At 39.2% G+C, this 27,241-nt stretch overlaps 1 protein-coding gene across 1 annotated transcript in view; it reads left to right on the top strand.

The window, feature by feature from the left end:
* The first annotated feature begins 10,056 nt into the window (after positions 1-10,056).
* The window catches only part of TSHZ2 (teashirt zinc finger homeobox 2), a 259,344-nt gene continuing 242,159 nt past the window's right edge, over positions 10,057-27,241 (top strand). Inside the window, exon 1 of the mRNA XM_084645610.1 lies at positions 10,057-10,177. Within this exon, the coding sequence (XP_084501736.1) occupies positions 10,138-10,177 (40 nt within the window). The 5' untranslated portion in view covers positions 10,057-10,137. The remainder of the gene's footprint in view (positions 10,178-27,241) is intronic.

Below are 27,241 nucleotides of genomic sequence, written 5' to 3'. Positions count from 1 at the left end.
GTGCTCAGGGACCCTGTCCTTTATGGGATTCCACAGCTCGGACTTCAGCCTCTGCGCAAACGTCTACACAGAAGTTTTACAAACCCACAGCCTGAGTCCTGTGAACCCAAGTCACTGACACAGGCCATTTGCGAGTGTTTAACTGCAATGTAGACATACCCATAGAGGACTTGATTGCCCATGCCCATGAGAAATGCCCTAGAATTTTTTTGCAAGCATAAAGGCATTACCCCTAATGTTCTGGCCCAAAGTCTAGTTTGGATGACTACAGTCTGTATCTGTTTTATTGGGTAAGGTATTCTTTACTTCCTGTTCTAAACTGTCATGCACTTTTGTGATGTGCTGTTACAGAGCTGCTGCACTTTAGTAGAGGTCAACATGATAGATGTAAATAATACAGACAATTGTCATTCAAACAATTAATTAATGAAGTTTGCAACACTTTTTTTTTATTTCCATGTTGATGAAATAGTGGCCCTATCTGTCAATATATTGCTGCCATCTTTATTTTCTGCACAAAATGCCTCCATTTCCTCGTAAGGTGCCATGCTTATGTTTTTCCTCATCACCATTTTTGTAATGGGACTGTTTAGTGCACCAGAAACAGTCTTACAGGACTGCAGGCTGGGAATATGCTGCTTTATTCACCTAAATAACAGATTGGGGGGAGGGGGAACATCCACTAACTAAATAGGAAGTAAAGGTCCACCCCATAATACTCTGAGAAACCCAATTTAATGACCACTTTTCTACAGAAATGTTCTCCAAAAATGCAAGATTATTATTAACTTTATGATTCACAACCCCACAATGACAGACATAAGAAATTTGTAGATTCATGGGATTGGTTCTGATCACACTTACACTGGTACAAATCAGGAGTAACTCCATTTAAACCAATAGAAATCCAAATCGGCATAGGTGAGAGCAGATTCAGGCCTTACGCAAACAGCAGGTTGTATAACTGCTTGCAGGGCCTTTATGCCTCAAGCCACTGGAATTCTGCCTTTTGCGTTCATTATAAAGGCTTCCATTTGCCACAGTCAGAGGCCACTCCCTCTTTCACACGATATGCCAGCATTGTCAGCAGCTATTTGATTTGTTTATGGCTGTGAGAGAGTGAGACAGTAGCAAACACCCCTGGCATGTTGGGAATTGAAAATAGGCCAAATTATTTACATGGGATGTGGTTGAAGGAGCAGTCATTAGAGAGAAAATCCCTTGCAGTTAGGAATCCTGAAATGCAACTATAGTTCTTCATATATGGGGCGAGGGGTTGTAGGGCTTAATTAATTAGCCCTTTAAAAGTGTTTTGAGATCCTTGGATGGGGCGGACTGTAAAAATACAATTATTATCACTGTCTTCAATGGGGCTGTGCAGAGGGCTAGTCAGAGCCCATAGCTTGTACAGTAGATTGTGTTGACTGACACTACCTATAGACAGGCTTTTTAGTGGACTGTAAATTTGCTTATCCAAAGCTTACTATACGATGACCATAATCATGAATATATGTAGGGAGCAGCATTATACAGAACTCCTACCAGATGTGAGGACATAGATCACTGGAAGGAGGTTCTCATAAACAAAGAAATGGAAGCTATGACACCCTGGTCCTCCATTGCAGACTAGGAAATGACACATTTTATCTTTATTGTTCAATTCTGCCTCTCTTCTTTCTCCATCCTGTAGGGCTTGGTATAATCCAGTGGCCTGCATTATACAGGAAGTCAGACTAGGTGATTACAATCGTCTCTTCTGGCCTCATAATCTGTGAACCTCTGGAAAGAGCTCTAGAAGTGCAGTTGTTTCTATTGAATTCAGTGGGATTTTCCAGGGCAGAATTTTGCCAAAGGTTTGTTCTGCCATAGAATGTAAACATTTCCTTCAAAGAAAGTGGACCTTCTCCACTCCACCTCTCCCCAAAATGTCCCTGAAGCTTCTTGCTAGAGAAGAATGACTCAAAAGAGATTATTGATGTTTCCTTATTTAAAATAGACTTTGTCTCTTGTTACAACAATAGATTTTCAAAAAAGTTACATTTCAATTAAAATCACAATAAATGTTTTGTTCCTTTTGAGGGCATTAGTCTTTCAGTTAAGGTTTCTCTGTGTTGTTTACTTACCTAATGTGCTTTGTATGTGTAAGTTGTATTTGTCCATATAACTTTTCTTGACATATGTATAAAAAAAAATCCCTGCATGGCTCAGTGGGTGACATGGTGTGGCAAAATTGAGAATTTCAGATTATTAGAGTATTTAGCAGCTCACCTTTCTCACAGCCATTATCACAGGATATTAAATGCATTAGAGAGCAACAATATAATTTTAGCCAAAAACCACTCACATATAAATAATTCCAAGAGCCAGTATAATTCTTTACTCTAACTATAAATAATAGTAATAATAAATAATAATAGCAATAAAAGAAAGAAGAGGCTTACCCTGCACAAGAACAATTCATTTACACTGTAATGGATAGTATATGTCCCAATACCATGGTGATTGGGTGCTTTATAATTAAATTACTCAGATAGCTAGGAGGATTTGCTTACTTCTCCACATCAGCACTGTTAGAGCTATTTTTATAAGTAATTTCTGCCCTGAAAATCTATACCTTAGCTCTGCATTATATTCAGGACTAGCAGCTGGGTGACATTTATTCCACCCAGTTCAAAGTCTCTTGCAGATGTTTATCTGGTTTCGTCAACTCCGTAATATATTTTCTTAATTTATTGGCTCTCTTTTTTGGATGGCCCTTTCAATCTTTGATCGAATGAGAGAAATACATTAGCAAAGAGTCCCTAGTAACACAATTACTGGTCCTTGTAAGTGGCCTCACATCTTCTGCTCCCACCTGGCTATTCAGTGCGTCCACCACTCCACAGTTGTTTGGCCTCTGTAAGAGAGTAAGTGTTGTGCTCTCTGTGGGAAAACTGCTTCTTCTTTCCTCCTTTCTTGCCTTTCCTAGGAGATGCAACCTCTCTCCTCTGGCTATGGACAAGCAGGGCTGTGGACAGCTTATGGACATAGGATTCTCTCACAAATATGACTTTTAGGAACAAAAGGCCAGACTCATCCCTGGTGTAACTCTAGTCACATAGATGAAGTTGCACCAGAGAGCAGTCTGGCTCAAGGTACTCACAGCCTGTGGACCTCAGACTGGTTCAGGGGAACATGTGTCTCAAAGGCCCTGTGAGCATGGACAAATCACAGGTATGGAGCCTTCTGTAGATGGATTCTCAAGCACAAGGTTATCATCACCAGTAGCATTTGTTTGCTTCAGGTTCTCACCAATCCTTCTGACTGTGGTTGATTAGTTCCTTTATGCACTTTTTTGCACCTGCTGTAGGCATCACAGAGAGTTTCCAAATGGTGGGTTATGTACCATAGCTAAAGTAGGAACAACAGAGGAAGTTTAGGATGGAGTGAGAGATTCACTGGCACAGCCATCCTGGAATTCCTTTCTTCAGGAACTTTCATTTAGACCCTCTAAATATTGTGTGCTGTGATGCTTTTTGGTGTTATTGGTGAAGAAACATGTCATCATCATCAAACTACTTACTGGTGTAGGGGATTGGAGGGTGGGTTTTCAGCAACTCCTGTAATGTAAAACTGATATTGGTATGGCTGTTAAACACAGAGGTGATCAAAAATATTCCATCAAAAAGTTGTTTTTAATGGAAAATGACTTTTTTCTTGAAACAGAAAATTATGCAAGACATACACTTTTTCAGTTAATTTTTTTTTTTTAGTTTTTGTCAAAACCTCCACTAAAAATACAGTTTTCAGTTTTTTGATGAAAATGAAATAATAATTGTTTTCAGCAAAACATATTTAAGTGGGAGGGGAACCATTAGCCGACAGTTTTAATTAATCGTTATTATTTAGAAGATACCAACAATGTTCTTGGCATTTTGCTGACAAATAAGATGTCTTTACCCTAATGGACATGTAGAAAAGGGCTTGATCCAAAATCCACTGAATCAGAACATCAGGTGGTTTTAGGTCAGGCTCTACTTCAGACATAGAAAAAAGAGATCAGACCAATTAATACAGGATATATCAATATGATTGAGAGATGGTGTTAAAATGTGTCCGTGCTTATTTAAGAAGTTGTTTGCAGTGTTGCTCCCAGGACATTGGAGAGATCAGATGGGAGAGGTAATATCTTTTATTGGGCCAACTTCTTTTCAACAGAAGACAGACAAGCTTTCAAGCTCACGTAGACCCTGCAGAAGAACTCCTGTGTAAGCTTGAAAGCTTGTCTCTTTCACCAGCAGAAGTTGGGCCAGTAACAGATATTACCTTACCCACCTTGTCTCTCTCTTTCTGACGTATGTTTTTAAAAGATATTTGTGCAATTTAAAACAAGAAAAATCTTACCCCTAAACTGAGTTCTTCCAAGTCAAGTTTCAGTTTGGAGCATATTTTTGAGGCTGAATTATAAATGCTGTAAAACGGCTGTGAGAGGGAAAAAAATACATGGTGAGCCCTTATGTATAGTCCTGAGTGATACTTTAGCTGATGATATTGTAATGAAAGATAAACCACAGATGCAAGGGCTGAAGGAGGTAGCCCTCATTACTTGGACATGAAAAAGATTCCTTTTGCAGTTAGATTAAAGTTCAAACTGAAATGCCTTCTTTGCAACCAAAGGGCGAATCCTTCAGGTAAAGATTAGGTGGCAAAGGGCTTTGGAAATGCTGCGTGATGTTATCTTAGGCATAAATTATTAGCAGTATCAGGATTTCATCCCATAGAGTGAAATTTACCTGTCCCCACACAATGCTGGTGCAATTGAGCTTTGTGCAGGCAACTGCCTGGAAGGAAGGGAGTGGAATTTACCACCAAGGCTGCTATTCCAGCCTAGGGTGGGAATAGAGGCAGCTCTCCATCTGCTTTCCTTATGTGTCTTCTGGATCATGGGATGCATGTAAGCAAAGATCTAGTGACATTTCTCTGAGTCCAACTGAAACGCTCCCCTCATTGTATGGTGTCCATGGAGTCAGTCACTCCACCTGTGGAGTCAGTCCTACGTGGGCCGTCAGGAACTGAGTGAAGGTCAGTCAGGATGAGTTATGTAAGTGTGTATAGAAGCCTTCCAGACTGGAAAAATGTATATGCAGTTACCACCATTGCACCCAGCAATGTGATAGGACCAGATTGTGATACCCTTACTCACAAAGAGTAAGGTGCTACTTATTAAGTAGTCCCACTGACATCAGTATGACTACATATGATATAAACTACTATCTGAGGTGAGCAAGGGTGCCACAGTGTGGCTTTTAATTTGCATCTGAAATGACCATGGAGACCTGTAACTGGTCATTTCCATGCACAATTACCACCATGAGGTACAAATGAGTTATGCAGTTGTGTGCATTCTTTTGAGAAATCAGGCCAAAATCTCAGTACAACAGAAAGACATCTTAGGAACATAGAATTTGCCATCCCAGATCAGACTACTCCTCTGTCAAATCCGTATCCAACAAAAGAAGGGGAAAAACTCCAATAATGCATCCAATTGGTTGTATATCGCCATAAATAAGAAAAGAAAAATTCTTCCTGACCCCTTTAGGATTCATGTTATGCCCTGAAGCATGAGATTTGATTATATTTCTTTGAGCATGCATAACTGCTACTGCCATAACTGGTCATAACATTTTGCCAGTACAGGAAAGAGAAATATTATTCTGTAATGTAATAAAAATAGATACAATTCAATAGTGCTTCAGAATCAATTACCACATTTCCAAGGTAAATATTAAACACCCATTAAAACTATTCCAGATAAGCCAAGATAGCATCCGGTGCTATCTATTCAAACTTTCATTGCTAAGTGTGCAAAGATGCTTTCAGCAAATATTATGGTTTCTTTCTGTGCTGAGAGAGATGCTAAATTACCTTCTCCAACTTAGTTATAAACAACAGAAGGAGTGAGTCCACAGATGCTATGCAGTGTCAGGTCTATTCAAAATTATAAACGGATTCTGACTAGTGTATAAAAATGGACACCAGATTTTGCTTGCTTTTTTCCTCTTCTTCATAATCCCATCCCAGTTCCCTCTTGAAAGGCATTCTGTTCTGTCAGCCATAATGACATCTGCTGGTGGAGACAGGAAGCCATAAATCTGTAGGTTTCCTCTCAACCAAGCCTTGTTAATGCTCCCATTTATCACTGAGGATAAGGTGACATCTCACTAGTGCTGTGCTCAGAAGTCCATCTTCTCAATTTCCCTTTCCCTAGGGAGTAACCATTTAAAACAGTGACTTTCTCATCTTACATACTGTGACCTAAAAAGTCACTGCAGATGCAAATACCATACCCAGTTTGTAGCACTTGGATGTAAGCCATTGCCTGTGGAGAACAATAGCCTCTACTTGCTGATCCAAGACTACACCAAATCATTGCTCTAGTTAAACTTTGTGTTTAACTTTGTGTTAAACCTTTTAAATTACCACATAAGCAGTGGACCCTGAGTGAGAGAGAAATTCAAAACAGAGTGGATTCTTCCCCCCAAAATTGCTTATCAACATGTAAACAAATGACAAAATAGGCAGTGCACAATGACTTGCTGTTAAAAAGCTTTTAATTCAATTTTCCTTTAAAGAGACACAGGAGAAGTAAGCAAAATATTCTGATCAAATACATAATGTCTTTCATCTCAGATGCATGACCAGGAGAAGATGGGGCTAGAAAGGGGTGATAAGAACTCACAGATGTAGAACTGAGGCACAAAAGTTTAAGTGTTCAAGGGCACAAATTCAGCCAGTGTGAATGGTGAAAACAGAATCCTGGTTCCCTGAGTCATATTCCACTGCTTGAACCAGTAGAATAACTTTCAATGCCTCATCCTATGAGTAATATAATGTGAGACCCGTCTTCAAGGGATAATGATGCTATAGTTGCATGTTGGATTCTCCAGCATCTTACATCCTGCGTTTACACCGGTGCAAAGTGAATGCAAACTTGACCAAGCCATTCACACATATGGCAGCATAGAACACTGGCTGAGCACAGATGTAAGTGGCCAGGCAAGATGTAAGGCCGCCTGGAGAATCAGGCCCGTTATCTTAGAGTTAAGTAATATTTTGATTGACTGGTCATGGGGCATGAGTGCTGCTTTCCTAGCATTTCAGTTATGAAAGAGTTGCGCTATAGGGAAGCGGAAAAATTAGCACATTACTATAGCTCTTCATTTTTTCATTGTTTAAACTATGCATTTATTTGTGACATAAATATTTTAAACTGCTGATAAAAAGATTTCCAGAGCATTAAGGGGGGGCAGTGGCAAATAAAATTAAGGGGACATTTTCATAGACATAAAATCATATTTGGGCACTAAATACAAAGGTCGTTTCAGTGCTTTCCTTTAGGAAACTCATTACCTTCCTGAACAGCCCCAGGCTGGCATTTCCAGTGTCCGCTGAATACTAGCTATAATTGAGCAACCAATGGTAGTGCAGCTTAAAGGATCCTAAAGTAAGAGATTAGATTCTGTGGGATATTAATGATTCACTTTGGAGCATATAGAAATCAAGGAGAAAATTCAAACAAACAAAACCCCTATTATTGATATGCCCCATAATAAAATATAGGTATTAAACCACAGTGAAATCCACTTATAAGAATTACTGTTAAAAGAATAAGAATTGATTCTCTGTGTTCCAAACCATTTTTAAAGACTGCATGGTGTTAACAGCGGCTATTATAAAAGAGACACTATGAAATGAATAAACCAGTCATGCTTTCGTGTATCAGATTCATTGTTTGAAATTTTTCAGTGCCCTTCACTCCCCACCCTGACCGTGGTTTGGAAGTTGTCTAACAAGAGCAGGCAGTGATTTACACACAGATTGTGAGGATGGGGGTGGGGGGGAGGGAGAGATGTTGGGTGGGGACAGATTACAGGATCCACAAACCCAGAATAAAGAGAGTGAATTAGAATAGTGCTGGGACATCCAGTACTACAGAAAAATAGGAACTCTGTTTTTAGGATCACTGCTTTTCTTGGTACATACTTATTATTTTTATTAGAAATGGACTCAAAACAAAACCCTGGATCACTCCTGAACTTTTGGAAAGTTTATATCTGAATCTGAACAATGAGTCCTGGGCCTGTCTCTAATTATTATTGTTATTACTGAGCTTGTTAGCTTTAAAAGAGTAATTGGAAACTAATGTAAGAATATAACACTTATTAAAAGCCTTAATTCTTCACTACCTTGCACCTTGTGTAGGCATTTACACCCATTCTTGTGTTTTGGGAGCACACCCACCTAATATTCTGACTTGGTACACCCCCACTACTACACTGATCTCGATGGAGTTCTACACACACTTCACGCTAGTGTAAACCAGTTTTTTTTTACCTTTCTAGACTTCTGTACCCCTTTCAGGATTCTGATTTGTCTTGCATACCCGAAGTTTCACCTCACTTAAAAACTAGTTGATTACAAAATCAGACATAAAAATTTAAGTGTCACAGCACATTATTACTGGAATTGCTTACTTTCTCATTTTATCTGTATTAAATTTTAGTTTGTGCTGACTTCGCTAGTGTTTTTTATGTAGCCTGTTGTAAAACTAGGCAAATATCTAGATGAGTTGATGTACCCACAGAAGACCTCTGTGTACCCCAGGGGTACATGTACCCCTGGTTGAGAACCACTGGTGTAAACGACTACATAAAGATGCAGGATGCTGGAAAATGCTGTATAATATTTTGTTTAATACTTATATCATTTTCCCACTGTAGCTAAACATCCCCTCTTCTAAAGGTCCCAGGCTGGTTCTTCTTCTAATGCCAGGAGCTCCCAATTAATATAATTGCCAATTTACCAATGTGTGACACAGTTTTCTTTTTACACAGCTTCCTTCACACAAGACTTTCCAGAGGGAGAGGGTGGGCTGGGGGCAGAGAAAAGGAACAAAGCTTCATATAGTTTATTACAGCTGTAGCCCCCACCTACCACTTTGGCAAGTCAGTCGTCAGTGGGAACTTGTCAGCAACCTAGTTTCAAAAGTGGGACTAAAGAGAGAAGTTTGTCATGTATCCTTCTTCCTAAAAGGGGGGGGGGGCTGTTGGGGAAGAAAATCTAAAGAGGAAATTACAGGACTTCCAAATCACAGCGAGAGGTTTAATATAAGACTAAAATACAGAAAAGCAGGGAGCCTCTGAAAGTGCCCTGATCAGAAACGAGCGGGGGTCAGAAACTTCACTGATCAGAAACTTATTTGGGCATGAACAAGGGTGGAGAACTTTAGGGGAGATGGGTACAGGTAGGCTGGCACGCAGACTCCAGGGGCTGGGTTTGTCGGTGTCTCTGTGCATACGTTTGTGGGTTTTTGTTTGTTTGTTTGTTTGTTTGTTTTTTGTTTGGTTTTTTTTGGTTTTTTTTGTTTTTTTTTTTTTGCTTGGGATCAGCAAGCCCTGTCTCTTTAATAAACTGACTGCCTTCTGTCTGCCTGGAGTAAATTTCATCCTGTCATCAGGTCGCGGAGGAGGAGTTTGTTAATGTTCAGTTTGCTCAGTGGATCGATGTTTGCTGGCATCGCCTCGCCCTGCCTGTGTGTGTGTGTGTGTGTGTGTGTGTATGTATGTGTGTGAATACCAGATTTCCTTCCATCCAAAGCCTCTCTGTCCTCTTCCATATCACTCACAGCCTGGCATCTGACAGCAACAAACCTGCAGCTTTCTGCGCACACACACACACACACACACCAATCCGCCATACAGATCTACCAGGAGGAGGAGGAGGAAAGGGAGGAAGCAGCAAGCCCCACAATCTTTCCAGAGCTGCCTTTTAAATATATACATGTCTATTTTGTTATTTATTTATTACTATTTTCTGGCACTGTGGGTTCCTTTCATTTGCTCCTGATCTTGGATGTTTGACTCAAAGCAAAGCAAGTGTTGCAACAGTTAAATAATAATAACCTAGATCTCTGTAAAATAAAATAAAAACCAAACGGGTTCCTATCAGTTAAGTGCAAAGGGGGGGGGAGGCTTGGCTGGAGGGGGTGTTGGGGGAACCAGCTGAGAGAGAGCCAGAGAAAGCCAGAGAAACAAGACACACGAGCTTCCCAGGGTTCTTGGATCTGGGGACAGAAGTGAGATTGGAGAAAGTAGAGCGATGCCAAGGAGGAAACAGCAGGCACCCAAGCGGGCTGCAGGTAAGGAGAAGCCATCCACTTACACAGCCTCTGTGTCTCTTCACTTTGAATCCTAACCTCCTCTTTTTTATTATTATTATTATTTATTATTTTATTTAGGGTCACCCCTGATTTTCTGAGCTGGATCCTTCCCCACCCCCAACTCTAACGACATTGAATCAGTTTCTTTCCTTATTGCCAGGAAGATCTTTACTCTGAAATTGACGATCCGTGTGAGGTTCCCCTCCACCCGCCTGTGTCTATTGAACCCTATTCTTTTTCTCTCTTCTTCTCTTCAACTCGTGTTCTTTAGCTGTAATCCTTTCCTTGTTAAACTTCCCCCACCCCAACTTTCTTCCACTCGATTTCCCTTCTCCCTCCTCCCCACTCTCCCCCCTCCTTTGATGATTCTTGCATTGCTTCCTTATTCGCCCCCCCCCCCCGCCTTTTTTTGATGGTGGTTTTGTTTTTAAATGCACGTTCCATAACGTGGTTCGGTATTTTAAAAATATTGTCTTTAGCCCTGTTTCTGGTGCAATTCTGGACTTGTGTGTGTGTGTGTGTGTGTGTGTGTGTGCGCGCGCGCGCCTGAAATAGTACAGGGACTGTCTCTGTTGATGAACCCGGTGGTGAAGTTCAGCCTTTGATCATCGGTGGTGAAAACTGCAACAGGAAATAAAATTAAACATTCTGACTGTTAGAAGACAATCCACATTTTCAAATCAAATTCCTCTTTTGTGTTGCATCCGAGGTTACACATTAGCAAATGCCAAGTGGGGTTTGCAAATGTTTTGTAAAGAGGAAAATAGTTTGCAACTTTGGAATTGTTTTGGTTTTATTTGTGAAGAGATTTTTTTTTTTGGTTATTTTTTTTTTTAATATTTCAAGCCAGGAAAAAGAAACAGACCAATGGGCCTGTACAGTAAATCGCTTCAAAGAGTTTTCTTTTAGGCTGCTTAATTGCTTTATATTTTTTAAATTGTGTCTGGGGCTTTGTTTCTGGGAAGTGCAATATGGAAGTTCATTTTTCTTCTGCCAGACCCACCCACTGAAAAATCAGCTTTCCAGTTGATTGCCAGCTTTGATTTGACATTTGATTGATCACCTGTCATCTTGCTGCCTTTGATCTATTCATTCTTGATACATATCAATAAATCACTCACCATGGTAACCCAAGTGCCAGTGACGTAAGTCTTGCCCTCTAGATTCTCTTAGCCAGAAATGCACAATTATTATCTTGTTTCATTTTTAATGTGTGTGTGTGTCTGTGCTGTCTTTACTTGGATTAGTGCTTTAAAGAAAAGCTAAGTTTTGTTTTGTTTATGAGTTAGGGATCATCTGCTAATTCTCCCCTCCATACACCCAAGCTTTGAATACCCCTAGACTTAGTATATTATATCTAAAGACAAAATGTATGGGCAAGTTTTGTGACACATTTGAATAAACTTTGAAAAGTAGCATTTGGGGCTTATTCAAAGGTAAATATTAATTTTGGAGACCTGGGACATAGGAAACTTGTATAAACTTATCACAGATCTTACCTTCTGCTTTATTTACATCAATTTAGGACACTAGTATGTAGGTAAAGTCTTCTGGGGCATACCCATGCACCTAAGCAGAAGGTCAGTATATTTACTAACAAGGAGAGATCCCCTTTAACTACAAAAAGGTAGTTAATACAGGAACATATCTATTAAAAAGAGCTTTGTGCCCATTCATTATTATTGTTTTTATTCACAAAGAGTCTAGCACTGGATGAGGCATTAACATTTTTAACTTGTAGGATAGCTTCCTTCCATCACCCCCCCGCCCCCCACCACCACCACTACAATCACCACACACATCTGTTGATGATCTCAATGTTAGAATTGTTTCCTTTTTCTTTTGTTAGTGTTGTGAATCTTCATTTCATTTTGTGTTCAAAGTAGAATTTCAGGTCAGAGTATGTGTACATTACAAACATGTTGGGGGAGAGGTAGCTTTGTTGGTTTATGGAAACAGACGCTTTAGAATAAGTAAATCATTATAGATAATGTCCATGTTGTCATCTACCAGGATTTCCCTGGTGGAGACCCAGCAAAATATGCTGTTACCCTGAAAATAACTTCATTACATTATTATTATTTTGTTTAGTATTATTCTTGTAAAGGATCTTAATACCTAGGCAGTAATTTTAATTACCATAATAACTAGGGCATGACTCATTCAGTAATCTTATTGGGAAAAGCGCACTGGTTCTCAGAGTTGCACTTCTTTGATTATATTTGTCCTCAGATCAATGTTGTTTCAGATGTGCAAAATACTGGACATTTAACTATAATCCAGTTGCACCCAACATGACAGGTTTTTATACTTACAATAGTTCTCCTGCTTTGAACGTGTGTGTGTGTGTGTGTGTGATTTCAAAAAGCACACTTGCCTGTTCTATATAGTTCTCAAAACTAACTTTCATTTTCATGAATAGTATCGAGGTTTTGTTAAGTGTGGTAAAACAAAGTGACACTAGACAGGATGTGCAACAGAAAATGAATAGCTCATCAAGGCAGATGCCAATGTTCCTTTTTTAGGATTTAATACAATGGATATTTTTTAATTTTCACATTTTATTTTTTATACCTTCCACAAGTTCGAGGGCATTGACTGCACTTATTTTGTCTTGGTGGTGGTAGAGATGTTGAAGAAAAGTTTGCCACTTCTAGCTTCTTTAGGTAGTTAACCTCCCAGGGAAGAAAAATGATAAGCCTTATGATTCTGGACATGTCTGCTTTTGTCATTGCTTAAAATTAAATACTATGCACAACTGTAAATAATTACTACCATGCACTGACTTTGAAAGCAGGTTTCTAGTTTGATTAATGAATAATGTAAAGGTTAGAGAGAACAAGCAAGTGAATCAGAAGTGAAGTCCTGCTGCTAGATGAAAATCTATCTAGAGAAATATACATGGCAATTTTGTCCTTTTCTATTATTAATTTTGAGCCCTGTGTTCCTAAGAAATATATTACAGTGTTGTAATGAAACAAGTTCTTGTAATTAGATAAATGGGATGCTATTTATGTTTGATTATTAGGCCTTTTTGGTCTCAATTTATGGTTTTAAAAATACTTTATTTCACGTCAACAAAGGAACTATGATCTTGATGAGCTCACGAAAGCTTATGCTCAAAAAAATTGGTTAGTCTCTAAGGTGCCACAAGTACTCCTTTTCTTTTTGCGAATACAGACTAACACGGCTGTTACTCTGAAACCTATGATCTTTCTATAGCTGACTCTTTTTTCAAAAGCATCATTCTTCTTCACTATGATTTGGATCATTTTTAAAGCAGATGTTTACATTTCTTTAAACCAGTACCCAATACTATGTCAGATTTTTATTTACAATTATATGTTATGTTTGTATTGTACTTTTTATCCCAGTAGATCCCAAAAGGCTTTACAGATAATGGGCCCAATTCTCCTTTCACACCAGTGTAAATCATGAGTAACTCTACTGACGTGAATGGAGTTGCACTGGTGTAGAACTCTCATGAGTAAGAGAAGCATCAGGCCTTGAATGTACTTCACCCATCACTGAAATGCGGCCACCTCTGGGGCAGAATCTGGGTAGTGATTCCGCACCAATGAGAGTAGACAACAGAGGGGTAAAAGGGTGGGAGCAAACTAGAACTGCCATTTTGATGCTGTTTTTATTCCTATGGATATGAAATAGCTTTCAAACACAATTTCCCTGGATTATACTCTACTTTCCCCCTGCAGCTTCTTTAAATGTACATATTTTATTTTGTGATCATGAATTTCTAGTTCGCTGCTTAATTCTAGTGAAGAAGAATTTGGATTTACCATCTTTTTGTGCTGCAATTTTGTCATTCTTTCTTTCATTCTCTTTCTGTTGGCTCTGATAGGATACCTGAGAACCAAAGCTCCTGAAAAGTACAGCAGAAACAGCTCCTAGCCACATTTATTTTGTTGATCAAAGCTGGAGATGAATAATGCAGATTTTGTTTTCGTGAAAGTCCTTGTGTGGCAATAAACATAAGACTGTTAGCAATCATTACTTAAAAGTTGCAATTTGCACCTTAATAGAACAGGTTATTTAAATAGAAATGTATTCAGCAGGGGAAACCCTGCACTCTTCAGTGGGTTAAACTAGATAACATGTTAGATCTGATTCTCAAGCAATATGTACACGTAACCCAGCAGGGTGGTTTTATTTTTAATGTTACATTTATCCTTTATTAAGCAGCTAATAGAAGCAGGTTCCAAGCAAATGGGACTGAATGGAACTGTGGGAATGGCACAGTCGCTTTGTTTTAACATCCTCCAGAAAAGCAAGTGCACATCAAAACCATCTAAATATCTCATGCCTCGGAACCCTTCAGTTACTCTGCACATCATGACACTAACAGATGACAAAAAAGCAAAGGTGTTCACAAACAAGAGGAGGCTTCACCATTCTGATTAATTAAATGATTTCCAGAATAGGTACTTCCTCAGCTACCCATCCACTAAATTAGCCGCCGTCTGAACTCTGTTTTGGAATTGAGTTGCTAAGTGATTCCTACTCCCACACTCCACGTTAAAACCCAGGACTGAAAGGGACAGGAGTCGGTGAGTGAAGTTCTTTGGCCTGCAATGTGCTAGATGATCATGATGGTCCCTTCTGGCCTTAAAGTCCATGAGTCTGTGAGTCTGACTCAAAAGTTCATTTGTTTCAGTTGTTCATTGATTTCATTTTTAGTCTGCCATATCAGGACACAATTCATTGGCCCCCAGAGAAAGATTAGAACTGACAAGGAGTTCAGACACTGCCATTGTAATCTAAAAGACAATTGCATCAGTAAATGGGATCTATGCTTCTAAAATACTTTAAAAAATTGTTTATTTGAAGCAAAATTATTTTGCCTAACTGGTTCTACTCCTCCATGCCCTGTAATCTCAAGGCTGTATAATTAAAACCAGCAGGAGTTTGTTACTTCCTCCCATTGCTTTTCCCTTCTGACTCAGTTTCCCATTAGCAGCACCAATCTCAAATAACCGCTCCCATAGACCAAGGCCCTGGGGTGCAGCTTACCACCATAGAGTTGCTGTGATTCTTTCCCCCTTGCTTTACTTCACATCCAAAGAGCATAACACTCCAAAGAGCAAGTCCAGACTCCTCCCCGCCCCGCACACTCTACCTCTCAATTCTGCAGCTCCCAACTTAGCAGCAGCAGCAAAGGGAATGGAACCATGCTCTATCAATTACAGTTGGAACCAGATGCTAAACACCTATTGTGTTAAACTATTGTACAGATCTTAAAAGCTCAAAAGTAAAAAAAAAAAAATAATAATGTCGGCTAGTTGGGAGCAGGGAGGAGTGGCAGAATGAGGCCTGGTTGTTCTAATGGATGATGTATTATTAGTGGATCCAAAGTAAAATGATGCAAATAAATACTCTCTAGTTAATATCTATCAGATTATACTGCAGATTTTGAGACACATGAGTGCCATGTTCAGACAAACTCCTTTAGAAAAAGGATCCCACCAGCCTTTTTTATTAAAATAGCCCTTTGTTTTCCCCTTGCTCGTTCCAAAATTAAAGATGTTTGTAAAGTTTTACCTCCAGAGTGTGCTCACGCAAGCAGAGAGACATTTTCATCTGTCTCAGAATCAGATATTGGAGTCAATTGGAAACACATTACTCTCACAGTTGAAGCCTTACATTTCATTCGGGCAACAGCAGTGATTTTTCATTACCTATTTAATTCCAATAATTTGCATGACTGTGGGTCCAGTCCTGCAGTACTCACTAGTGACTTTGCTTCACTGGGAGTTCTGCCTGTATATCGACTGTAAAATTGGGCTGTTTAGCTGCAAAATAAAACAACACAGTTAATAAAGGGGGAGTTGGTGTCCAAATTATGGGCCATATTCTGCCAATAGCCTTTTAAGTAGAATTTGCCTTTGGAATCTAGGGAAAGTTCAGATTATGCATTTATGTACTGATAGTTCTACAATCTTGTTTTCTAAGGTTGGTATAATCATTGCATTTTATTTATGTTGCTACCTTCATTCTTTAAACATTTTTTGATTGTTCTGCATTCATTACTGAATATTATTTTTCTCATACCAGGAGCTGATTGGGCCTTTAAACAGCCTTTTATAATGTTGCAATCTACTGTCTCAATTCCAGCAGAAGCTCTCAAAGAAATAGTATGTAAAATGTTTTGCAAATCAGGGCCCTAAAAGTTCCATTTAAGTTTAGACATTAACATCAGTTCTTTCTCATTAAGGTGACCCTGACTTGAGGCTATTGGATCTTGGCTCCTTGTCATTTCTGACCACATTATAATAACGTCTTTTGCAACTCAGAAATACCTTGGTTTCCAAGAACAGACAGGGAGCAGTATATTTTCAAGATTTCAAGAAGAAATGCACCATAGAAGCACGCTGTTTCCCATTAGATTTACACACCCCATTTTTAACTATTGCTGATTTTTTTTTAATTCGTTGCCTTGCAAGGTTTTTCAGGAGGAAAGAAAAGAAGTTGGAAAACTGGTCTTAGAATCTTAGTGCTGCCTTAAATGTTTAGTTTAGACAAATGAAGAGATTCTTTGTTTCGCAAGAAGAAATTATTCTTCTTCCCTCCACTTCTCTCCCCCCACCCCCAACTCATGAACTAGGAAAAAAATAAGTCACAACAATAGCTACAAAATGACAGGAACAGACTCTAGGTTGTTTTTAATGTGAGGTATGCAATGATCATAGTTACTGGTAAAATTCCACAGCAAAATGGAACCATGCTATGTTTATAGGAAATAGATCCTTTTGGAAGACATACATATGCATACGTGTATGACAGGCAGACACACACACACACACAGAAAAAAGAGAGACAGGCATTTAGCTGAAAGGTGGATGCAAAATTCTTACCGATGTGAGCATGTAATTGCAAGAGTTGTAGCATTTTTAAACCATTCAAGCCAATTTAATTTAATCATGGTGGTAAACTTCTACAGTATAGTAGTCTCATAATATATGGTATTTTCTTTAATTCTCAGCTTCTGGATTCAGGTGATTACATGAGCATCTCAGCTTTTATTTAAAAAGAAAAAATAAGTTTTTAGCTTTAATGGTTGGGAAGATAAGCTTGAAAACACAAAATCAAAAGGCTCCAATACCAAAAGGAAAAGAGAAACCACGCAAATTTATTATTTTTAAAATCTTGTGCTTTTTAAGCCAGTCTCATGTATTTTGAAGGCCTGATTTATGATTTTTGAACACTTTCTGTTGGCAATATCGTTTCTAACTGACTCCTACTTTGAACTGTCTCTGTATGCCTATTGGAATAGAGTTACTTTGCTAGAGCTAGGCCATGTCTACACAGCAAATTAGTGTTCGGCAAACTGTTGCACTGTAGATTCATATCCTGGCTTGCTGCGTGCCAGCTCACCATGTAGACAGGTGAATTTAGTTACTCTGGATTTACACTGATGTAACCAAAAGCAGACTTTAGCTCTAGTCTGAAGGATCAGACCATCTGTTCTTGAGCCATGGCTTTCCTTGTAGTTTTATGGAGATTGCTGCTAGTGGCAATTACATACAAAAAGTTAATAGCCAATAGCTGTTCTTTTTAGGCATAAGGACACAATAGAGCTCAACTTTACTTCAAATAAAAATCTTAGGTAAAATTTGCAACATTCATGCTGTATTTTTATTGTATTAATGTAAATGAGATGCTGTCTTCTTTCTTTCATCTCTGTTCATTGTATCTATTATATCTATCTCATTCTTTTCTCTATATTTCCCCCTCGTTCGGCGTGAACTGTTATCATCTAATGACACTGTATCTTATTAAAGTTACTCATGATGCAAAAGAGACTAGGGTTAGCAAAGCTTTGAGAAAAAGCAAAGCTGCTGAACATATAGAGAAAAAAAAAAACAAAAAAACCTATCTCAAATAACTCTTGAAATTAGATCAAATTAGAACAAAAAAACTGTACAGGTAGAAGCACGGTACTGGAAAGAACAGATAAATTTTTAATATACATCCCCACTTGGCAAATATGAGGAGCAATAAGGTTTTAAGGAGCTTTCTGGCTCCTTCTGCATCTCTCTCAAAAGACTCATTTAATTGGAAAGCCTGTTGTGCTTGTTTTTATGTATGTAAAAAGAGAAAAGGCCCGATTTCCCACTAGGCCTTGTATTCCAGTCTAGTATAATCGGAGGAGGTTTTGGTTGTTTTTTTTAAACCTTTCTGTTCTCTGTTAATATAAAATTAAAACCCACAGATTTTAACTTGTAGAAAATCTCAGACAATATTGCTTTAATAAATTTAAAAAATGCTGTTTAATATTCCCAAAGCCTCTTTCTGACAATACTGTTTGGTTTGTTCATGTGGGATCGGTGCACAGTTTCTGTTGAAAAAGAAGCAGTATGCAATGCTTGTTTTTAATGAAAATAATTATATTCATTGGAATCCACTGATAACAAACTGGGGCCTTAGTGAGACTCCATTTACAGTGGACTGGAATGAAAGTCTGGGCTTATTTCAGTGCATCAGAATGTGCAGGCTGCAATCCCATTTATATCACTGCCCCTCTGCTTAGAGTGAAGTTGTTCTGTTGGGGGAAAGAAAATACTTTACTATGAGTGGGTTGCACGGGATGTAAATAATTCACTGTAAACTATATTAGGCTTATTTTAAATCGCCATCACAATTAATCAGAGCTGCAATTCTATATGTGGATCATCTCATCTATACCCTACAGGGAAAAAAAAAAGCTGCACAGGGAAAAGGGCTGAATCTTCACATGATTTAGAATTTAGTAGCAAAGGAAAAAAAAACCCTGTACAGACGCCTTTTGGGGAGATGCTCCTTGTGTTGATTTCATTTAGCTAAAATGTTGGCCTGCAAAAACATAATTTTTTTCATCTGTGTCAAAACATTCATAACTGCAGTACAAGTAGCATTAAATTCACATGTGAAAAGAAGAGGAAATTAAGCAATTATATTGATCTGTAGTAGTATTCGTGCTTTTGATTTAGCGGCACAGCTCCCACTGATATGCGTGGGAATTGCAAGCTTCAGTAGGAAGAAGGAGTGGAGCACTTTTTGCACTTAGACTGTTCATGTCTTTGCGTTTCAAAATATGTTACCAATGTCATTTACTGCTCAGAACAAACTAAATGGGGTAGATCGGTCTTATTCCCATTTTATAGATGGACAAATTTAAGCTGCTTTGCTCAAGGTCACATTGCAAGGCAGCAGCAGAGATGGAATAGATATCAGGAACCTTGGTTCTTAATTGCCAGCTCTATATTATCATTCATAACAAGCTCCCACCAGAAAAAGAAAAGGTGGAGGCGATGGGCCAGATCCTGGCCCTTAGTTCCATCCCTTTGTACCACTTTGTTGGTGCAAAGAGGATGGGGAGCTATCCTGGCTGGGTGTCTGGGGATTCCTCCAATGAAGGGGAATTTCCGGGAAGCATAAAGCCAGTTTAGCCAGCTCTTTTCCACTCACTCCCCACAACCTCCAGTCATAGGAGGCATTCCTGGGTGAGTCTGGGGCATAGCTGAGCGAGGGAGGGAACATGGCCAGAGCAGGATATCTTCTGTCACTCTCTAGCCAGTGAGAGAGCTCCTCAGAGACTGTTCTAGGCAGCATAATTTAAAGTAGCCTGTAGGCTTTTCTAAAGTACTCTCAAACCCATTTTTATCCCAAATAAATCCCAGGATCAGAGAAGTTGCAAGGTGGCATAGTTACCTTCCCCCTTTGTCCTGTGCTATATGCAGCTTGTTCAGACTAGGGATCTGAAAATACATGATACCCAGGTGTCCTGAGAGAGAGAGTAACACCCACTATAAGCTGTAACAGAATATGCACATTACCCTTCAAAAACTGGCCTGGAGGTTGTTTGAAATTCATTGCAGTAAACACTGAGCCTAGGATTTCCAAAAATGGGTTCCTAAAGTTAGGCTTCTGAATCCTTATTTAGGCATCTAAATAAGAGGCCTGATTTTCAAAAGCAGTGAGAACCCAGCAGTTCCCACTGGCGTCAGTAGGAGTTGCAAACATAAGTCAAGGGTAGTGTTATTTCTCTAGATTGAAAATATATGTATTGGCTGTGGGAGAAATATGAAGGCAGGTAATAGCTTATGGGTGCATTAAGGGTTGTTGGCCTTTATTTTCCCATTATCATGCCTCTCAGGAATGGTAGTTACAGGGATTATATTGACAAGATCTCAGAGTAAATTTTAGGAAATATACGGCCAATAAACCATACCTGAGAGATCCCTGTTATCCTGTCTACTCTCACAGCACCTGAGATCAGCTGGGCTGTTTATTCCATCTGAGATCACCAAGCAGGGCCTTCTTCACTGAGGCTCCAGGGATTTGGAATGCTCTTCCCTTTATCAACGTTCTCCAGGGGGATCTTTTCAAGTGAAGTTAAATGTTTGTCTTTGTTGCTGAGTGATAGGTTTTTAGACTGTCTATGCCAGTTTGAGCATCGTTTTGGCTAACTGGATCTTGTCTCTGATTATTGATATTCATATATTTAAAGTGCTTCAACCTCCTTGCGTTTGAGCCCCTTATTAGTAATTTATGATTATTTATTGTTATTATAATTGTTAGCTACTGATGCCCATTCTCCTTTATGCTGAAGGGAGTGGTTCCTGGTGCCCCACCCACAAGCAATAGCCGTATAGCTTTCCTCAGCAAACATCAGTGCTCATGCATTTCTTGGCATGTCAGGGAATGTCAGACACTGTCATTCTGTTCCTTACAGAAGATCATTTGCAGAATGCCTCCCTTTGCTCATGAAAATCTGGAACAAATGTAATCAAGATACATTATCGTTACAGTACAACAAATACAAGCTGAACTGTGCAGATTTCCCCTTAAAGCACCTTTTAATATGTATTGTCAAAATGTCTAAAGATGTCTCTTACTCATAAGCATTTAATTATTTGTGACACTTTAAACAAATATTCAGAGCAGAGAAAAAAACATTGGTATTAAATATTTTCTCTTGTCAAAAAGTAACAAAACATCATCTAACACAGTGAACTCTTCCATTCACTATTTCCAATAAACTTACATTATAACTGGAGATAGGCTTGAACAGAAGGAGTTTTGAAATGCAGACCAGAAGGTAGATGCTAATTCTATCCTTAAAGACAATCTCAGTAGCGATCAGGAACCCCAAATCTCAACAACCCAGACTCTGGGATAGTTTGAAATCTGGAGTCAAACTCAGGTTCCAGTTCATCAAGATGCTTAAGTTTGTGCCTAGCTTTAAGCACATGCGGAGTCCTAATGGCTGAATCTGGGACTCAGATCTGAATTTTGTAGCTCAGGCCTATCTCTCATGCATAGCAAAAACACATCTTGAGAAATTTTAAATACACTCAAATATTATAGGTTAAAAAAGAACAATTTGTGGATGGACTTCCATATATTGTGGTATCTCTTGAAGGCCATTTAAGTAGAGAAAAGAGTATTGTGTGATTGACAGTTGTTTTACCTCTTTAGGCAGCCATTGAAATTGTAGAAGTAGGGCTGTGTGATAACATTACAAGGAAAAAGGATGTACTGGGTACAGTTGCAAAACAGTAGAGGCCTGAGGGTCCTGTGAGTTGTCTGGATCTCAGGATTATTATTATAGGTGGAGCAGGACGTGATGTGTATATTAGAGGCAGAGCCGGCAATGACTCCTGTAATTAAGGCTGCCTGATACTTTCCTTTGTAAGACCCTGTTTCAGTTGCTTATAATACTCCCAAATTTCAACTGTTTGGGCTGAAATTTCCCATGCCAGGTATGTGCCTGGGCATGAATTGAAAGGGTCAACAAGCATGGCTCAGCCATGTCTGAAAATGAAGTTAGGGGAAAATATGTTGTTTTGCCAGTGTAAAGAAATACAGACAGTCATTTTGTTGAAAAATTTTAGCACCTCCATGCTCTGCAGCAGAAACTTGAAATTTGGCAGGAGATTACACCAGATTCAGGAAGGTACCTTTTGATGTCCCCAGGACCATCCACCCAAATTTGGCCAAATTATAAGCCTCTAAAAATGGCCATTTGCACATGCTCAGTAGAGATTTGTTAGAAGCTGGCAACAAAATTCTCTGACTATTCCATCTTCACTGAGCATGCTCCATCCTTACAGCGTTCTTATGACAATCACACTGAGCATATTTCACTCATACAGAGCTCACTAAGCTCCAGCCAGGGCTGAGCAAGACCTATCCTGCAATTACTTCTCCCTGCTGATGGGGGCAGCTGAGGTGCTGGGCAGAGAGCAAGGACACTGTTCGTCTTGTGCTTCCAGTACTCACCCTGCTGGTGCCGAGGCAGCAAGGATAAGGAGGAAATAGCCTCACTGGAATGCAGAGGAGTGAACAATAGAAGGGGGAGATGGGAAGGCTCAGGTGGGGGAATAGGAAAAAGTGAAACAGGGATAGATTGGGGGGGCAGGAGCAGGGGATAACCTGTCAGAAAATATTTGCAAAACCCACTAACAAAGCGTGTGCCACATCCCCCTTTAGTGTTTGGTTCATATAGAGGTTAACGGCCTACTACTTCTGTCAGTTACTCCATTTACTCAAATGATAGAGATCTGTGCTGTGGATCTAAAGGTTCCTACCCTGCTGAAGACCTGTGCAGGGGTCAATATACTTCCACATGATGTTTTCTTCAGTTTGCTTTTTATGAAACCTAAAAGTATCCCTGCATCATCTAGTGCACTGGAGGGACAGTGCTCAGGGAATGAATCAGGGTTATATAGTGAAATAGAGTTGCCTGTAGCATCCCTGCTATATTTGTTGCAGAAGTTGCAAGGAGTGTAGTGAATAAGGCAGGGGACTGCAGAAAGAGAAGGGATAGTTCAGATGGTGGAATGCCACCCTGGAGAATTGGATTCTATCCCTGCCTCTGCCATATATTCAAGTCACTTAAACTGAACTTTCCACAGGGGACCACCGTGTGTTCCTTATTTTCTAGGTACCCAACTTGAAACACGTGGGACCTGATATGCAGACATGCCAAGCACTCACAACTGCAACTGAAGTCAACGGGACTGTGCTATAAAATGCTAAGTGTGCTGAAAAATCAGGCCCTATGCTTCTCAAGTTGGGCACCTAAAAGTAGTGGACCCTTTTGACAATTCTGGCTTTAATTTTCCTGTATCTCAGTTCCCAATCTGTAAAATGGTGAGATACTACCACCTCGCTTCACAGGGGTGTTGTACAGATTAAAGCACCAGTGATTGTGAAGCGGTCACATGCTACAATGTTGAGCACCATGAAAAAGACAATTAGGAAATTAATAATTCTGTATTCTGTGCAGAGTTTGAATGGTGTGTAGTAAGTAAGGCCTGGGGTGCATGTTGAATGATGAGGATTAAAATAAATATTGAATAGTTCAGACACTGTGTAGTTTTTTATTTTATGTTTTTATGCAAGATATAATAAGGTTGAGCAGTATCAATGTCAGAAGCAGTGTTGTCTGGTCAACTGGCTGGTGGCAGCACAGTTGAGGAATTAGTTGGAATAGGGCCTGGAGGAGTGATTAACTAATATACTGTAGGTGGGTAGGAGCAAAGAGCAGGAAATACTGGCAGTTGAGAAGCTGTCGCACAGAAGAAAGAGGCTGAGCGAGAGAATACAAAGAATAATGCCAAGGGATCCAACCACTAGATAGCTGTTCAGATAAATGGGGCTGGTAGTCTGAGTTCTGTTTTCATGCCAGAGCTTGTAAACTGCTTAGGCCTGATCACTGCATCATTTGCATGTGTGAAACTACTATTTATTTCAGTAGGAGTTATGCTTCTGCAACCAACAAGGTCCTTTGTTTTACTTGGGGGAGACAGGGAAGAGAGAGAGAGGAAGAAATGCTCTTTTTATTGCCTGATGGGAAACTTCTCTTGGAAAATCAATCCTCTCTATATGGAAGTCAATCGCAAAATCCAGTTGGTGTCAGTGAACGCAGAACTGAACACCTCTAGAATGTTCTTACAAATTTGTGAAGCCCCCAAACTTCTTTGGGTTAAATAAGTAAATCCCTGAGAGTGTTATCTGCAGCTGAACTACATGCAAACACACACAACCCTTTTGCCATCTCTGCAGGTTTATTAGAGATTTTATCATCTTACGAATAGGGTTAAACAAAGGTAAATAATTTTGGGAAATATTTACTAGTAGGGGGAAAATACGATAATGATATCTACATCTGTGTTTCCACTTGTTTACACTAAGGACATTGTTACTTAATCATTCACAATCATCTTTCAAACCCCATCCTTTATTTTTTATAATCTCTGAAGTAAAAGTAAGTTCACATTTGATACACTTTGGCTGGTGATCTCAGGGTGTGTGTGTGTGGAGGGTGCAGTGTGGGGAGTTGTTGCCATGGAAGTATATTAAAAGTTGCCTTTTTGTCTTTATCCTCCTTCATTATCACTGGGGTGGGGGGGGGAATGCTGAGGTTCAGTGGAAATCTACTATTAAAAATGTGCAAAGGTACATAGGACCAGAGGGGCGATTATGAGTTTCTCCAAGGAAATAAGTTTATTTTAGCCAGCATCCTCATTTGGGAATAGGCTTACTATTCCAATATATGACATCTATAATTTAACCTAATATATTTTTTTCAGTGATGTAATGGGGAGAGTGACCTGGACTTTGTTAATGTTCCCCTACTCACTACATTCCCAAAGGCAATGTAACATTCTAGACAGTGTTTTATATACCCTGATTAAAATGTAACCTATTCTTGCATTTCCTGTGCAGTGACCTGTTAGTACTCATAGACAGAACACTTAAAGAACAGTTACACAGAGATATTTCCAAATGTGTATAATATGCAGGAGTTTTTATAACATTCTTATTTCATTTGAAATTTGTAGCTACAACAGGAGCCATTCAGATTGTACATTGATTTAACTTTTTAATTCACTGTTTTGCTATGTCAAGTAAAATAAATGTTTGTTTTTAGCTCAATTTTTTGCATTGTTAAAACTCGTAACCACTTGCTTTAAGCCGGGGATTCTAAAGGGAGCTGAATGATCTGAATTATAAAGCTAGTGTTTTGTAGCTGCTCTCTCACAAGTCCCCGAAGAAGAAGAAGAAGAAGAAGAAGAAAACAGTACAACTTTAGCAAAAAGGGCTTTTATATATCTATCAATTATGGAAACACCAACTGCTATGGATTACAAATGTGTTTGGTTGATTGTGATTGTGTATGGGAAAAACTCTCACTGAAGGCCAGATTCTGACCTCATTGTCTTCAGTGAGAACCAGAGTAACTCCACTGGCTTCAACAGAGTCGTTCCTGCACTGTGCCAGTGTGGGTGAGATCAGAATCTGGCCCTAAGCTTGCAAACTCTCTTATGCTAAATCTTGCCCTGTATTTGCACACGTTGCTTGAAAAAAATAGTGTTGCAATTTGGACATGGAGCTAAATCTATGCTAAGGGCTGTGTGTGTGTGTGAATATTTTGTAACCCGGACCGGAAAAATTGTGGTGGGAATCAGTCTTGTTCGTTTGGTTTTTGATGTACATTTTTTTTTATATCCAACAAATATAGTTTGGTTTTATTCCCCTTTAAAAACAAAGAAAAAAAAGAAACCACACAATAGCAATTGTTTGACAGTCCTGCAAAGATCGAATAGTTAGATATCATGAAGAAAAATATGTTATCAAGACAGCAATGAGAGATGGACAGTACAGCATTTTGGTGAGGTTGAGCTCAAGAAAAATTAGTGTGTCAAAGTGTATACAGGTCACATCACTTTACTGATATCCTGCGGTAAAAAGGTAGCAACTTAAAGCTTTCAGTGGATCAGCTGCTTAGATATTGTTTCGTTTCTCTTATAGTATTATGTATCATTCTGGGACTACTTCATTGAAACCTGGTTTGCTTTAACATCAAGAAACTGACATATCAAGGTGGATTGTATATTTTACAGTGGAAATGCAATTTTCTAAACTCATTTAATCCTGGGAATGCTGGTCTTTTCCAGGCTGTCAGACAAATGAGTATGTTGGAGGTCATTTAGATCTGTCTGTCTAGCTCATCTAGCTAATCTGTCTCATTTCTAATGTGCCCATCACCTTGGTGTCTAGATGTAAACTTCCTGTCCAAGTATCAGAGGGTAGCTGTATTAGTCTGTATCCACAAAAACAATGAGGAGTCCAGTGGCACCTTAAAGACTAACAGATTTATTCGGGCATAAGCTTTCGTAGGCATGCATCTGAAGAAGTGGGTTTTTTACCCACAAAAGCTTATGCCTGAATAAATCTGTTAGTCTTTAAGGTGCCACTGGACTCCTCGTTGTTTTCCTTTCCAAGATTTATCTTTGTGTCTTAGCTGTGGTAACTTAATTGAGTTCTAAGCAGTTTCAAACTCTTCTCTGTAAAGCTGATATGTTTTTGTAGAAATAGTGATTCATTTTGTAACCTTGCTCAAAATTTCCCATCCCAGTAGTACATGTTGTGTGCTGATTGGCTGTTGACTTCCTACCCCATTGGAAGCTATATTTTGGAGGTGTGGCATTAAAGTGGCGTTTTTACATTAGTCTGGGGTTTGGTCCACAGGGTGAAATTCACCCATGTTCACTAATTCCCTCCTGCTTATTTATTTAGAAGCTGCCTTCACTTAGTAGCTGTCCTTGCTTAGTAGCTGCATCTTTTTTATGCTCCTTTGCCACGCAAAACACAGGGGAAAGTAATTAAATGTAAGAGAAGTTGTGGCTTCCAAACTTATATTTTCATGTAGAAGCCCTGGGTTCTGTTCAATTGAATTGCTTTTCCCTGCAGCCCATTTTGGAAAAGTGCATGGTAAAGACATACAAGATCAAAAAGTGGATGCCTGAGGTCTGTACCAGAAATTTTGTACACACAATTGGCTATCTGTATTTGTGCAAGTGGTTACACAATTTATGTGTGCATATTGGGAGAATGCATGCACAAATGGCTAGTTGGCTTCTAAATAGCCACTGGCATGCACAATCACCCAGTTTGCATGGATAATCATGGTAATTTGGACACACATAACCTGTAGGCATGTAGTTGCATCTGCATTTTTGTAAACAGACTTTCCGT

This window comes from Lepidochelys olivacea (assembly GCF_965140295.1).
Source record: "Lepidochelys olivacea isolate rLepOli2 genome assembly, chromosome: 13".
Taxonomy (NCBI): Eukaryota; Metazoa; Chordata; order Testudines; family Cheloniidae; genus Lepidochelys; species Lepidochelys olivacea.
The sequence above is the reverse complement of the archived record's forward strand: the minus strand, read 5'-3'. Positions and strand labels throughout refer to the sequence as shown.